This window comes from Balaenoptera borealis, assembly GCF_965194805.1.
Source record: "Balaenoptera borealis genome assembly, chromosome: 1".
Lineage (NCBI taxonomy): Eukaryota > Metazoa > Chordata > Mammalia > Artiodactyla > Balaenopteridae > Balaenoptera > Balaenoptera borealis.
Window position 1 is genome coordinate 114,556,043 of NC_138860.1, and position 16,267 is coordinate 114,572,309.

The following is a 16,267-nucleotide window of genomic DNA, read 5'->3' on the forward strand; positions in this document are numbered from 1 at the left end:
ACTCTATCTAATTTAAGTTGAACATGATTATATTAAAGATAATTTAACAAATGTTTAGGTAAGGTCATTTCCTTACTTAACTAATTTTGTATAGGAACAATCATTTACTTCTACTAAATATGAAGTGGTAATTTGGAAATACTGACACTTTTAGAGGGCAGGGAGTGTGACTATATTCAGGTGATTCTAAACAAATGTGATTTAGAGCAGATTTGCCATTATGTATTTTAATGTTTATTCCAATTTTAGATATGTCTTCATCTTAGAAAAGTGGTTGATATTAAATGCCTATTGTGTTTAGTAAAACAACATGCAAATCCAACCTACCTTAAGGAGAAATTTTAAGTTTTTTTTTTCTCACCTGATACCACAGGTACCTGTTAACTCTTAATTGAACAATAAACAACTTGTACCTGGGGGATTGTTAGTTTTTAGCTTTTTGCAACCTAAAAAAACTAGTCTGCCTCCAATTTCTGTTTATAAAAATGTGTGATAAAGTTTCATATTTATGTTTAGCTTTTCCCTTCACATTGATAATGCTCAAAGTATCATTTTACTAATCATTCCCTCTACTTTGAAATAGCAGAGGCTTCTAGACATTGAATGTATCGATACGTACTTTTTCTTGTCCCAAGTAGATAACTTTCTCTGAACCAAGCACATAAAGCTGTTGGCTACCCTTAATACAACCTCCTACTTTGTAGGGCAAACTCAAGCTACCTGACTCCTCTAGACTAATATTAAGCCATCAACTTAATACTTACAGCAAAGGAAATCTGCTTTTCAAATATTTTTCACTTCATCCTGTTCCAGGTAGAATGTTAAATCATGCTATACCTAATTAACTTTGCCATAATTGCCCTGTGATTCTAGGTTAGTTACTGTTTTTAGTTATTGAGAATGGAAACTCCAAAAATAATGAAAGTAACAGGGTACTAAAAAAAAATCGAATTTTAGAGTGAAAATATCAAGGGAAAATGATGGTGAAAATATGCTTCTGAGGTTGTTAATTGTGTATCTATATGTTTAATTCTGATTGGAAGGGGAACATTGCTTTCATAACAATAAACTACTTAAACTGCTTTATGTGTCCATCTTGGGAAAAATGACTGGTTTGATTATGGCAGTGTAGGTAGGAATGAAGAGCTGGTGTTGGGAGTAGGGACGTCCTTTCCATTTTTAATGGGCTATATAGAGAGTGGGATTTAACAATTTTTCTCTTAATAGGTATTTTTTTTTATGGGCCAAGAGATTAAGAGGTGGAACTGAGGGCAGCCTTTCTCATTTAGGGTAGTTGTTACTCAGGACCCAGAGCTGGCTACATAATTTGCAGGATCCAGTGCAAAATGAAAATACAGCGCCTCATGTTCAAAAATTATTAGGAATATCAAGACTGCAGCAGCAGAGCATTAGACAGAGTATGGGACGCTGTAAGACCGCACAGATCGAACACTCACGAAGTCTGTCTTGCAGGCGCTTTTTGCAAAGAGGAAAGTATACACTGAAGAACAAAGAATTTAGCTTCTCAACAAATGGCTTCCCCAAACCCACATCCCTATTTTATACAAGCTAACATGTTTCTCCTCACCCCCTTAGTTGGGGCTGAGGGAAAGAAAATGCCGTTGGCAGTCTTTTATATGCTTGCGGCTTATGAACCTTGAAGGATAATGGCAGCAACTAGAATTGAGTTTGTTTATCCATCTCATACTTCTGCACCCCTTGGGACACATGCATCCTCTTCCTACCTCGCCACTGGGACCACCGTCTCCATCACCAGCTTGTTAATGGTGGTAGGAATGTTGGCTTATCTGTTTATGTCATTTTTATCGCTACTGTTTTCCTGAATGAGCTCATAGCTACAATTGCATGCCCACCTTATACAGGCCAACTAGATGGAGAAGAAATTTTCTTCCCTCTAGTAGGGCTATAGCATGCCTCTTACTTTGGATGTGTATAATCTGGCCATTATATTAAGTTTGACTTTACCCTAAATATGCCAACAACCAGTTAGGAACAAAACAGATGAAATAGGGCTTTTGACAAAACGGGCAGGGAAGGGTGATTGCAAATAACAATATTTTGGTGGTGAATGTTAATTTAGTTATGATGTTAGTTCTTTACCATAGAGGCTTCAGATGTTTTTAAGAAATAAATCTCCATTCTTTGAGGTCATTTGTGTAGTGAATTAAAAAGAAAATGAAATTCATTGAAGCAGTTATTGTATATAATGGGCAGAAAGGTGCAAGTGGCAAAAGGACTTATGTTAGAGCCCAAAGTAAATTACTTTTCTTCTATGTATAAAACTAATGTCTCAGAAAGCAGATTTGAGTTTGTATCTGTCTTATTATTTATTGATTGCTTTTTGCTGATCCAGTTTAGTTCTTTAGGCACAATTGTTGTTTTGTTGTTGTTGTTGTATTTTGTAGCATAGCAGTATGATGTTCTTTTTGAGGGCTCATAAGTCTGCTGTATTTCTGTCTCATTCCTATTTGATCAAAACAGCTGTTTTACTGAAAGGTGTATTCTGAAAAAATTTTTATATGACCTTACAGCTCAGCTCAATTCATTCTTCTTACAAGTAAAATATTACTACCAGTAGCAATGTAGATCTTTTATAAATCAGATAACTGCAGAGGGTTTTTTTTTATATAGTCTTCTGGTTAAAATTGATCACTTTAAACATTTCCTGCCACCCTAAATAGGAAAATTTGAGTAACTGGGCTTATTCATTTCTAAAGAAGTACTTATACTCAAGGAGAAGAAAATTAAGAATTTCTAAAACTATTCTAGTATTTTTTGTAAATTTCAAGTATAGAAACAATGTTAGATTTAAAATACTTTGGAACAGAAAAACGGTATGTGTGTGTTTTGATTTTTGACAGTACCAATAAGTGCAAATAAAATTCTGTTGTAAAGAAAGGCTTTGTATAAAGTTATCTATTTGAAAGATTATTCATATAAACAACTTCAATAAACCTTAGGCTATTTGTCAGAAATATTGATGAGCCGCATTATACTAAAACTGACTGTGTTAGTGATGTTGTCTTTAATGTTCTAACAATTCCTGGTACAGTCCAGAATAAAACTGCTTTTCCCTCTAGAGACAATAAAATCTGTTAAATGAGAACATTTGTATAATAGACATGTTTGTACATCATCTTTTTCATTTAGTGGAACATTTTGTGTAAATCATCTTTTTCATGTAGAGATTACCATATAGATGTCCCCTTTGCATGTTAATAATATGTTAAATATTCTTTTTTTTTTTTTTTTTTTTTTTTTTACAGATTTTTCTAAAATTTTGGGCAGTATTGTAGGGGTGATGGTTGGATGTTGATATTAGAAAAAATTATTCCTGTCAAATGTATTCATATTTTACTTCCTAAAATAAATGACATTTCAGGGGATAAGAAATTTTAAAGTGATGATGGAGATATTAAGACACAGAGATACTTATGTGTAATTACCAGAGGTCCCTGGTTTTTAATATCTTAACTTTATGGACAAGTATCCAAGGATTCCCAGTTCATGTGATTCCCTAAACTTACGTGGAACTCTGGATATTGGAGATTCTCAATCATATGCTGACGGAGTTGTCCTACTTTCCAAAGTCATAATACCTTCAAATATTAATTACTACAAAAACTATGGTATTCTCACTTAAAATTTAGATCTGATCATTCATAAAAACAGCCATAAACTTCAGAGTTTCTAGAGTTTTATAGCATCAAAAGTCAGAAAAAAATTTTTTCCCTCTATTAAAGTCAAAAACATTTCTATACCTCTGAGTAAACATTTCCAGTTCCATTTTTTAAAGTATCACAGCATCTAAATGTAACTTAAATGCTTTGTAACTGATAAAACATTCTTTTGCATGCTTCCCCATCACCCTCTGTCCTCCCTCAATTTGCTTTACACACCTAACATTAGCATTCTGTGAACAAATATTTAAAGGATCGTTACAATGTATTTTATTTGTATCCTACAGTAATTTATTTACATTTTAAAAGGAAATTTGAATACAGTGTGGCAATTTTGACAACCAGCAAGCTCATCAAAGTAAGATTCTATCTGTAATCTCATGATGTACCAAATGCTTGCTCTGTTCCACGTAACAGAGACAGGGATTGTGTGTAGTTTACCTTATAGATAGGGAAAGAGTAGCTGACATCTAGTAGCACATAGCCCTTTGAGTTCCTTAAACTCTTTACTTCTAGTATATGAATTTCTTTAAAATTCACCTAAATTCAAATTGCTCACCAAAGCAACTAGGAAAAAGAAAGTGCTGAGTACAGAGTATGCGTTACCTCATTCTTCCTACTGGTTATGAAGAACCTAGTTTCTACACAGAAGCTAGACTGGCCAAGTGAAGAATTTAAGTGTGACTGCTAGCAACATATTCATTTAAACAAATGATACAGAAGTGTTCTACAGGAACTATAGTGTATATTACATAGCGGTAGAACAGATTTCTGTTCATATGCTGTCTAAATGTCAAAGGTTAAATTGCTGGGTTTTTCTTTATTTTTCACTCCAGAAGTATTTGTTGAGTTCCTACTATGTGCCAGACTCTTGAATGAGCTAACTAATGAGAACCTTGTAAGATTTTTCTGTTCCAGATTTTGGTGTTTAACTTTGAAGTAGCCCTTCTTTAATACTTAACTTGACTTCCTATATAGTTCTTTACTTATTAGATTCTTCTTCTGAGGATAAACAGAGAAAGACTGTAAGACCTAGATTTTACTTTTAAAGAGGCAGGTGACAGGAAGGGAAAAACAGTGGCTTGAATGAGATTTAGGCTTCTCATGGTTTTTAATTTTCTATATGACATTTCTGTTAGCATTGCCACTTGACTACTGTAAGAAACTATGTTTATTGGTTTTATAATAGTAGCATCTATTCTTTTGGAACCCAGACTTCAAACAGTTCATTTCACACAATCATTGAGTAGCTAGTTCCTATTCTCTCTTACCTAGAATTTCTCCAGGGGATTTCATGTGACGGGTTAACAGAAGAAAAGCCATTTGGACAACTCTTCTGTCACATTTGTTTCCCTCCCCCCTTGGATCCCTAGAGATAAATTCTTACCATCTCTTCCTGCTAATTGACCAGCAGCACCCTGGAATACTATCATCCCTTTGTCTAAAGGAATGGCGTAGTTTTATTCAAAGAATAAAATGTTATGTCCTGTCTATTCCTACCTATAAAAAATACCTTTTTTCTTTGTTAAATTAGATTTTTTTTTTTGTAATAAATGATTGAAGGAAAAGTCAAGTAACAGAAAAATTTCAAGAACAGTTAGCACTAGAATTTTGATCCACTTTAACATAAAAATCTTTTTTTCCCCTTTTTAATCACATTTTTAAAATAAGCTATAGGAGAAAATATAAAATAAAAAAAACGTAACAAATAGCATTTAACTTCTGGTCCATTTATGAACTTATGTGAGGGAATCTGGATCTGCATTTGTTTTCTAGTAAAATAAAACATGTGTTTGTGTATGCAATACAGATTGAGTTTAAAAATGAAAGTTGAGCATTGTTTGCCCTTTCAAATGTAGGGCTAGCATATAATTTTAAGAGCTATTTATTATTATAAAATTCAAAGTGAATTGGTATATAAAATTGATTCTTCATTGAACTTTTTACTGTTTTCAAAGCATGTGAGATCTGATTAATGGAGAAGTAATCAAATGCATACTTAATGATCTCACATAAAAGGTTATAGTTTTCCTGGAAATAAGATTTAACCAGATGTTAATGTATATATATGATCATAAGAGGAAAGATTACATTGCTGTAATAATTGACCAATTTAGTAATTTCAAGTTATTTTAGTTACATTTTCTCAGTTCTAGTTTGATATGGTAAAGCATTATTTGAAAAAGGAGTACAGGAAGAGTGTATGCTGATAATATTACTGCTGTTAGAGAACCAGCTGCAAGTTAGTGCATGCTTTAGGGAATACAAATGAATACAGACTTTTTCTAACTTGATTTAGACGGTCTGACCTCCCTAGAAATATAGTATGTATATATACTTGGAATATATAAGAAATGTTAAGTCTTTTTCTTCCCTTTTTTAGCTTTAGATTGTAAACAAAAGAAATCAAGGTCAAGATCCGGAAGCAAGAAGAAAATGCTAACATTACCTCATGGTGCTGACGAGGTTTACATTCTCCGATGCAGGTATATGCCTATATTGCCAAATCTGCTCAGTTTCTTCAGATTTTGCTTTGAGACATATTAGCTATTTTATTCGGGATTTTTAGTTTGTGGCAGAAGGTGCATTCTCAAAAATCAAGTAACAAATGAACTTTTGGAGACAAACTTAAAATCTTATATGGCTCATAATATGCTATACTTCAACAACTAATGAATCAAGGTTTTTACATTAGCTAAGATACTGTGATTTGTAAAAGTGCTTTTGTTTTTGTTGTGTTTTATTTGTGTGGTTTGTTTGGTTTAATCTGATACTTTTTTAATTGTCTTGAGTTCCTGCTTATTGGGAATATATTTTCTCTCCACTCATACTTCTAAGTGTAGCTATACAAACTCATTCATACCTTCCATACTCATCTTCATGCAGTTTAAGGAATTCTGAATTGGGGAGTGGTCTTTTGAAAAGAATAGTGCATTTTGGAATTAAGAGTTGTTTTAAATATATTAAGATGTGTAGATATTAAGACCTTTTAATTAATTTTAACCTAATAGTAATGTTCCCATCTCTACAAATATTAGTGGAGTTATTATGAATTGGCAGTTTTGATATTGTATTAAATCATTTTGACTTTATAGGTGTTTAGAAACTATTGTCAAGTACTATCTCCATTATAGAGTAAAGTTTGCTCCTGTGTTTATGGATTTTGTGGGAATTGGTTTTAAGTAAAGGGAATTGGTCATGTTAAGAGAACTGTTATCAACTTCTTCTCTAGGTTTTGTGGCCTAGTCTTTCGTGGACCATTGTCTGTTCAGGAAGACTGGATTAAGCACTTACAACGACACATTGTAAACGCTAATCTTCCACGGACTGGAGCTGGCATGGTGGAAGTCACATCACTACTCAAAAAGCCTGCCTCCATTACAGAAACTTCATTTTCTCTACTAATGGCAGAAGCAGCTTCATAGAACAAGAAAACCTTTTAAATAGCAGATTTGAATTGGATGTAAATTTGAAATTCTTTGTCTTTTTTTTAAAGCCACATTAAATTATCCGTTTATAAATGCTAAAGCAGGAAAATGGGGAAAAGTGAATGACAGTGACATCAGAGCAAATTGAGTGCTTCAAACAGTAAGTAGTCTCTATATTTTGTATAGGATGGGAGATGTGTTTCTGAGGTTTACTACGTCTTGTCAGTTAACTGTGTTCACTCAATGATAGATCAGTACACGTAAGCAGTCATTAATAAACTGTTGCACATGGATACTTAGACAGACTTATTGGAAAATTATGTTTTCTGCAGTGTTACCAGAATCAAGGTTCTGTTTATTCCCCACAAGACTTGCATTGAAAATTAAGATATTATATTTTGTTTGTATATATTTAGTGTTTTGTATAATACCAGGAACCGCTAACTAAATTTACTCAACTTAGGGCATTAAATATCATGTACTTCATAGTTTGAGACTGTTCACTCAAATAGGGCAGAGTACTATTCTATCTAGATGTGTAAGTGTTTTTTTAAAATCACATGGAACGGTTTTTTTTATACTAAAAAGTGGAGGGAGATTTGTTTAAACAAGTATTTCTAAAAGAAATATGTACATAGTCCTGGAAATTATTCGTGGTAAGGAAATATTCTTTACTCCAGTTGCATTTCTCAGACAATAAAGTGGTGCATCCATGCTACCTCCTACTTTGTCAACAAAGATGCTATTTACCCTTTACATTTTTGTATCATAATAGATTTTAAAAATCTAATGTTCTTTATTGCAAGACATCCTTTTGTTAACAGATTTGTTTCTTTTTAATGTTTTACCTAAAATTTGACATGCTTACAGGACAGGTTTGCCTCTTACTTTATTTAACATTGTAGAAATGTAATTAATAAACAATGCTCACTACACAGTTTAGAATAGGCTTTCTCATTTATATTCTCCTCCAAATTTGATCAGTTAGCAAAACTTAATACACCAATTGAAATATTTCTACATATGATGAGAATGTTTACAATTTAAATTTTAGAACTCGTTTTGGATGTGATTATATGTACGAAAATCATGTAACACTATGCTCATGCTAAGAACCGACATAATGGAATTACTGAAATAAATGTGCTGTGAGGAATGGAAAATATGGTGCAGATGTCTTGGTCATGATCAATTGTGATTCTCCTTTTAAACGCTTTCCAAAAGCAAATTAATGCTTTTAATCTGAAATTAGATTCCTTTACAAACAACAGTTTTTGTATGCAAGCACCATTTCATTTTATTTCATGTAGTATGGCTAATACTATAGTTGAAACAAGGATATGCATTGATACTTTTCTTCGTATGTAAATAAAGTTAAAAGCAGTTAAAATAAGGAGTATTTTGGTAGAGTATATACATACCTCACTGCCAGTGAAATTGCTTTCCTATGGTATATCTCCTTACCAGAAAAATCTCTAAATAAAAAAAGACTTAAAGAAAATTATAATGTCTATAGTGTGAAACATTTCTTATTTTTATCACTGGTGGAAATGGTCCACTTGAAGTTGTGTTTCATTTGGTTTATGTTGTTTATACTCAGCAGGTTACTTTATTCACGTACTTTATATGTAAAATTAGGAAATTGGACGAAATGGATCATTCGCAACCAATGGTCTCCTGATCCCTGGGTTACTAGATAAGGGAAAAGTACTTGTAAGTTATTCTCATTTTTCCAAAGGCCTCATAGAAACTGTTTGCTTCTCTATAATGGTGAGTCTAACTAAAACATCAAATTTCTTAACTTTTGACTGAAAATATATCAAGTCTGTGTATACCAGTATTCTCTTACTGAATAAGTTTCATTGATATAAATATATTCTATATTTAAATAGAATATATTTTTTTCATTGGAAGTCATACTACTACATAGCAAGTAGAGTTCAGAAATTAAGGGGAAAAAAAAGATTCCTGGTGGGAAAACTAGTAATCACTAGAGCCCCTTTCAACTCTAATGTTTATAGTTCTTTGATTTAATTAAGCCAACTATCAAGATGTAGGAATATAAGTAGGTAGTTTGACCACAGATTTCGTAAGCAAACCTAGATTACATTTTTTATGTTAAACTATTTTTAAAACAATATTTCTCCTTCTGGATATAAAAAGAATTAAATCATCAAAATACAATAATTCAAATTGGAAACAGTAAGCTAGAGGGATTCCTGAAAAGTAAATTAAACAGAGAACATTTTTCATAATAAAGATATTTGGGTTACAAAATTTTAAAAATTTCTTAGGGAGCAAAGTTTGTCTTTTATTTGGCAACTAGAAAGTTAATGATATATTTTCATTTGGCTTCCACTGGAAGAAAATTATAAAATATTGTCTTAAGTTACATGATAGAGTTTCATGTTAAAACATGCGCTAATTCAATATTCAGTATTGCTGAATTTTCTTTTATAATTCCTTTATTATTGCCTAAGATGTTTGAGCCTCTTTTGTATTTGAGCTTCTTTTTCTTTTTTAAAAAATCTTGTTAAAAGCATTGATTTATTTAATAGCATCAAGACAAAAAAGTTAACTTCTTCAAAAGTAGTATTTTCCACTATGCTTCTTTAGAATATATTAGAACCATGGCATAGCTAATGTCTCTATTTTAGATTTCACATGCTTAGTTATGGGTTAGAGGGAATGATAGTTTTTCAGTAGTAATTTAATTAGACAAAGTTTTTTTAAGGACATACACATAACCTCTCAGGGACTATACAGTTAAAACATACTGGTCCAAAATATAGCTTTGATTTGTTTTCTTCACTAAGAAATTGTAATATATGCTCATTTTAGAAATATTAAGAAAATGAAAAAGTAAAAAATGGGGAAAATCACCTGTGGTATTATGACTCAAACACATTTACTTTTTTTTTTCTTTTTGTATATGATCTTTATTACATTCTGGTAGTTTTTGTCAATTCCTATTTTGGGTACATTTGTCACGATGGAGTACTGAATACAGTTTATCTGCATCATTATGTGTGACTGTGTATGACCTTCATTCTGAAACACATTTATTTTTAACAGCTTGTGATGTTTCTCTTATTGTTTCGACATAGTTATGAATGTAATATATTATAATTTATCCCAGTATCCCATTTTCCCAAGTTTATTTGAAATTTAAGTGCTGCATTGTATAGACTAACCTTTGAATACTCAATCTTGAGCATTTTCCACCAACAACAACCAGTTCTCTGATTCTCCAGACACCAGTTGGGTGTCCAACAGTTCAAGTCAATTCTGACATTAACTACCTGGAGTTAGCGTCAGACTCCATGGGTTAAAGGGCTCAGTCCCACAAGACTGCCCACACTTGAGATGCCACTCACAAGTATCAGGTCACCCATACTTGTGATCAACTGGCTATAAATCAAAGGTTGCCACAACCCACTCTTCAGGTTCAGTAATTTGCTAGAATGGCTCAGAGAACTCAGAAAAATACTTGACTTTAACAGTTTATTATAAAGAACATAACTCAGGAACAGTGAAATGGAGGAGATGCATAGGGCAAGGTATGCTGGGAAAGAGGTGGCATGGAGCTTCCATGCTTTCTCTGGGTGCGCCACCCTCCCAGCACCTTGATGTGTTCACCAACCCAGAAGCCCATCCCTTAGGGGATTATTATGGAGGTTTCATTATGTAGGCATAATTAATTAAATAATTGGCCATTGGTGATTAACTCAATCTCTAGCTCCTTTCCTTTCCCTGGAGGTTTCGGCAGGGTAGCGGGACAAAAAACTCCAACCCTCTAATCATGCCTTGGTCTCTCTGGTGACCCACTCCCATCCTGAAGCTATCTGGGGGCCCCCAGCCACCAGTCACATCATTAGCATATGAAAGACACTCTCATCGCTCTGGAGATTGCAAGCGTTTTAGGAGATGTATGCCAGGGACCAGGGACAAAGACCAAATACTATTTTCTATTATATCACACTAGATGTAAAGCCTCTGTGTGACAAAAACTAGTCAGCATCAATGATATTTCAAACCATGGACAATAATTAAGCATTCACCCCTGGTATGGAAGGTAGCTATCCAATTTATTGCAAAAATGGGAACTTGTTTTCTTATTCTGAGGGCCAGTCAAGTTCAGTTATTGATCTTTAGTCAATAGCTTGTAACTTTAATTTCTCGATTCTTTAGCCTACATTATAGACATAGGTACAGCCTTCGTTTTTCTTGATTACTTTGATTACAAATAATTGAATAATACTCTTAATTGCTTAGGTGTAAACAACAGTAACAAGTAAAACTTACAGAATTGATACCTCATTCTTAAATTAAGTCAGAGGTCAAGATGAACAAAGAGTGGGATATAATCTAATAAATAATTACTAGGGTTTTTCCTTGTTATTAAAGTTTTAGACAAGAAAAAATACATGGACTTCCTCCACAGTAAAAATTTGTCGTATTTCTATTCTAGTCTTGTTTTTCTATTTTATAGACTTTTCCTTTTTAAAAAAACACAAGATCATGCTGTGTAGAAATTAACCCTTTATTCTCTTAGCTGTAGATCCACAAGCATTTTCATACCACTAAATATTATTCTTAAATATACTTTAAATTTTTGCATAATGTTCCATTGTACCACATATTATTTACACCTCCATTGTTGATCATTTTATGTTGTCTCTAGGATTTTGGTATTATAAAGAATGCTTTTGACGAACATTCTTGCAGTACATTGTACACATCCAAAATTATTTTGTTAGGATGAATTTCTAGTAGTAGAATTGGTAGATTAAAGAGTTGGATATCACTCACACATCTGAGGCTTTATATATGAACTTCCAAATTGTTATACAGGGAGGCCATTATAACTTTATGCTCCTACCTGCAGCTTATGAGAGTGGCTTACAATTCCTTTCGTCCTTGCCAGTGTATTTTTAAAACTTCGCTTGTTTAGTAGATAAAAAGTAGTATCTTGTTCATCTTTAAGTGACAAATGAAAACAAAGTAAGTGAATTTTTTATCACAAAGGCATTAACTTTCTGATTTAAAATAATAAAAATACATATGAACATGTTTTACTAGATGATGTGTCTAAAATAACTTCAACTTTGATTTTGTAATTCACCAGTGGTATAATAGAGAGTATAAGTGCCTTTATACTTTGTCATCTTTCAAGAGATCTTTGACTATTATTTATTCCAAAAGTTTGTTTGTATATCAATATGCATTCTTCTGTGAGTTCCATAGCACTTCTCAGATACTCAGAATGGGCCGTGACGGCTCTTCCTCCCCAAAAAGTAAAGAATAGCTACTTTAAAAGTATTATGTGTTGCCGTATCAACTGTCAGATGGTTTATATTTTTTATTATAATTCTAGGCAAATTCCCAAAAATCTTCTGGCACAGGTTTTCTGTTTTTATATGGTAGAGAGAAGAGACAGTGTGAATTATTTTGCTTCTTCTGAACAAATTGGTAGAAAAGATTATTATTTGTTTTTTTAAAGATATAAACCTAGAGAGTTGGTTCTTTCTTAAGCTATTAAGGTCAGCCTCTGGAATTTTATTTTTCTATTGATGAGTTTGGAAAATTTCAGCAAATACTTTAAGGAGCTTTTAGATAATGTTTAGTCCCATTTACAATTTAAAACTTCAAAAAAAAATTTTAAACTTCATTTATAAAGTCATTATATTGTTTCTATTTTGAGAATCTCAGTACCCTGATTTAAGACCTTCTGAAGTATATAAATATCTCTTATAAATACAGTAGATTAAACTCTTAATAAATGTGTAGAACCTTGAAGTCTCATGAATATTTCAATGCCTCGTATAACTTAGTAACATTTTTACTTAAAAATCACAAGTCAAAGTTGATTACTCAACTACACATTTTAAGTTGAATTTGGAAAGCTGAATTGTTAGTCTAATAGGCCAAATTTTCTTAAATAGTATAAATACCCCAAATTTTTAAAGCCTGCACAGATTGCTTCTTGCCAGATTATTTTTTGAGGTGAAGTTCATAAACATGTTACCATTTAAAGAAATATTGTAATTACTACAAGAACAGAATGTAGAACATTGCCAGAACCCCCAGAAACCTCCATGTTCTCCACCCCAGTTAAATTCTCTCCCTCCCATTACCATTATTCTGACTTTTCTAATAATCGTTTGTTGGCTGTTTTTAAGTTTGACTTCCTAGGAATGCATATAGTTCAGTTTTGCCTGTTTTTGTATTTTACAGAAATGGAATTATACCACAAGTATTCTTTCGTGACTTGTCCCCTTTGGTTAATGTTATCTTTGCATTTCATCTCTGTTTTTCCCATAGCTATAGTTTATTCGTTTTCATTGTTGTATATTATTGCATATCTATATATGACACCATTTAATTATTCACGTTTATTGTTGATAAACATTTGGGTTGTCATCATTTGGTTGTTTTTTGGCTTTTAAGAGCTGTGGAGCTATGAACATTCTTGTCTGTCTTTTAAACATCTGCAAGTTTCTCTAGGGTACATGCCAAGGAGTAGAATTTTTTTTCATAGAACATATGCCTCTTAGACAAGGACAAACTGTTTTCCAAGATGATTGTACACATTTGTACTCCCACATGGAGTTCATAAGAGTTTTTGTTCCTACCTTCACTAATACTGTTGTCAGACTTAAATTTTTGCCAGTTGGTGAGTGTTAATGATATTTCATTGTGAATTTAATTTACATTCCCCTGATTTCTATCAGATTGATTATCCTTTCTTATGTTTGCTTATTGGCCACTTAGATTTCCTCTTTTGAGAAATGCCTTGACAAATTGCCCATTTTTTTGTATTGGAGTATCTGTCTTGTTTCTTATTGACACTTAGGAATTCCTCTAATTCTTAGGTTATATGTGTTGTAGATATCTTCTACTTTGCACTCTATTTTTCCACTTGCGGTTATAGTGACTGTCGATGAACAGTTCTTAATGTAATCAGATACATACATCCTTTTGAATTTCTCAAATGTTTTTGTTTGTCCAAAGATGCCTATATTCGCTTAATTCTTGAAGGATATTTTCATCAGGTATGGAATTCTATCTAAATTGGCAGTTATTTTCCCCCTGCATATTGAAGTTATTATCCAGTGTTTTCTGCCTCATTCTTGCAAGTTCAGCTGTTGCTCATTTTAAAATAAGCTGTCCTATGTTTTCTGGCTGCTTTCAAGATATTTGTCTTTATCTTTAGTTTTCTAAAGTTTTGCTATAAAATGTCTTGATGGGAATGTCTTTTGTTATTGTCAAGTTTGGGAACTCAGCTGGGCGTCTGGAAATTTTCTAGACCTTGTCTGTAAGCTATTTTTTCTGCCTCATTTTCTCTCTCCCTGGTTCTTTTGGGACTCCAATTAATGTGTGTTAAATCCTTCTCACTGCATCCTCTGGGTTTTTTACCTTCTCTTCCCTGTTTTCTATCTTTGTCTTTTGGTGTTACATTCTAGATAGTTTCTTTTGCCCTATCTTCTAGTTTACTAATTTCTCAGTTACTGTTAAATCTCATCCACTGAGATCTTAATTCTGGTTATGATATTTTTCAGATCTAGAATTTCTGTTGGTTCTTTCCAGATATGTTTTTTACTGTTTCTAGTATCTTACTTGGCTATTATTTCTTTGAATATCGTCTACATAGATACTTTTATATTCTGCCTCTGATAATTCCAGAATCTAAAGAAATTGTGGATCTGAGTTTATTGATAGTTGCTTTTTCTGTTTCTTGTTCATGGTGTCTTGTTTTCTTATGTGCCTATATGTTTAACAATATGCTGAACATTGTATTTGGAAACTGTGTTGAAGTCTAGGATAGTATCGTCCCCTATAGGATTTTTGTTTACTTCTGTCAGGTGCCTAGGGGTACTACCAGTTTAGAACACCTTAATCCAAGTTCAAGGTTTGCGTTTTCCTGGCCTATCCCGATGACCCAAAGTCAGATTGTAAGAACTGTGTCATGGAAAGGTTTGCATACCTCTGGTTTCACCTTCTACCCTGTGAATGTAGTTTTCTTTTTTCCTAGCCCAAGGCCATCGAATGTGTGACTTCGTTTCAGAACTATTTCTTCCATATAGGATGTGTCCTCAGAGCAAAAATAAAAGGTTTCATTATTGGGTGGCCCTCCTGAGTTTCTTGTCTTCTCTTAGTTTGACTTGGTAATTCTCTACCATCTCGTTACTTCTTTAATGCTTATATGATGTTTTTGTTTTTATTAATCCAACTTTTTTAGTTGACCCCAGTGAGAGAGAATTTATCCAGATTATTTAATTTAGTCTACTGTTATCAGAATCAGAATATAAATAAATTTCTGAGAGCAGGGATTTTGTATGTTTTGTTCACTTCTGTTTTCTTAGAAGAGTTCTGGTATATATTATGCATCAAGTCAATATTCACTGAATGACTTAAGTGAATAAGCTATTATTTTAAAGGAAATCTAAATTTCTTATGGGGTACATTCCCCTTTTTTTCTTCTTAAAAATAAAATTTGGCTATTCTTAAGCATTTTTCTCTTCCAGATGTATTTTAGAACTAGTTCATCAAATTCCATTTGAACCCTGAGATTTTACCTAGAACTGCACTGAATTTATTTTTTTAATTAATTTTTATTGGAATATAGTTGATTTACAAAGTTGTGTTTCTGCTATACAGCAAAGTGAATCAGTTACACATATACATGTATCTACTCTTTTAGATTCTATTCTCATGTAGGTCATTACAGAGTATTGAGTAGAGTTCCCTGTGCTATACAGTAGGTTCTTATTAGTTATCTATTTTATATATAGTAGTGTGTGTATGTTAATCCCAATCTCCCAATTTATCCCTCCCCCTTTGGGGAGGAAGGTAATTTGTGGAGAATGGGAAAATATGAGGCTTTCTTTTTAGGAACATGGTATGTTTTTCCATTTATCATTATTTTTTATGTCTTATACCATTTCTTTATAAAGAATTGGACATTAAAATTTTTATTTCTATATATTTGTTTTTGTTGCTTTTGTAAATGAATTTTCCCCAAAATTTCTTACTGAAATTGCTGATGTAAAGGGAAACTATTGATTCTCTGTATGGTAGTCTTATTCATCTCTTTTCACATTGCTCAACTCTGTTATATATATCTAATATCTTTTC

At 32.5% G+C, this 16,267-nt stretch overlaps 1 protein-coding gene across 33 annotated transcripts in view; it reads left to right on the forward strand.

The window, feature by feature from the left end:
- The window catches only part of ZNF644 (zinc finger protein 644), a 124,495-nt gene extending 114,340 nt beyond the window's left edge, over positions 1–10,155 (forward strand). For all 33 annotated transcript variants that reach the window (XM_082382917.1, XM_082382933.1, XM_082382941.1 and 30 more), the window contains 2 exons: positions 6,085–6,187; positions 6,934–10,155. In XM_082382917.1, the coding sequence (XP_082239043.1) occupies positions 6,085–6,187; positions 6,934–7,126 (296 nt within the window). In that variant the 3' untranslated portion in view covers positions 7,127–10,155. The remainder of the gene's footprint in view (positions 1–6,084; positions 6,188–6,933) is intronic.
- The last annotated feature ends 6,112 nt before the right edge of the window (positions 10,156–16,267 follow it).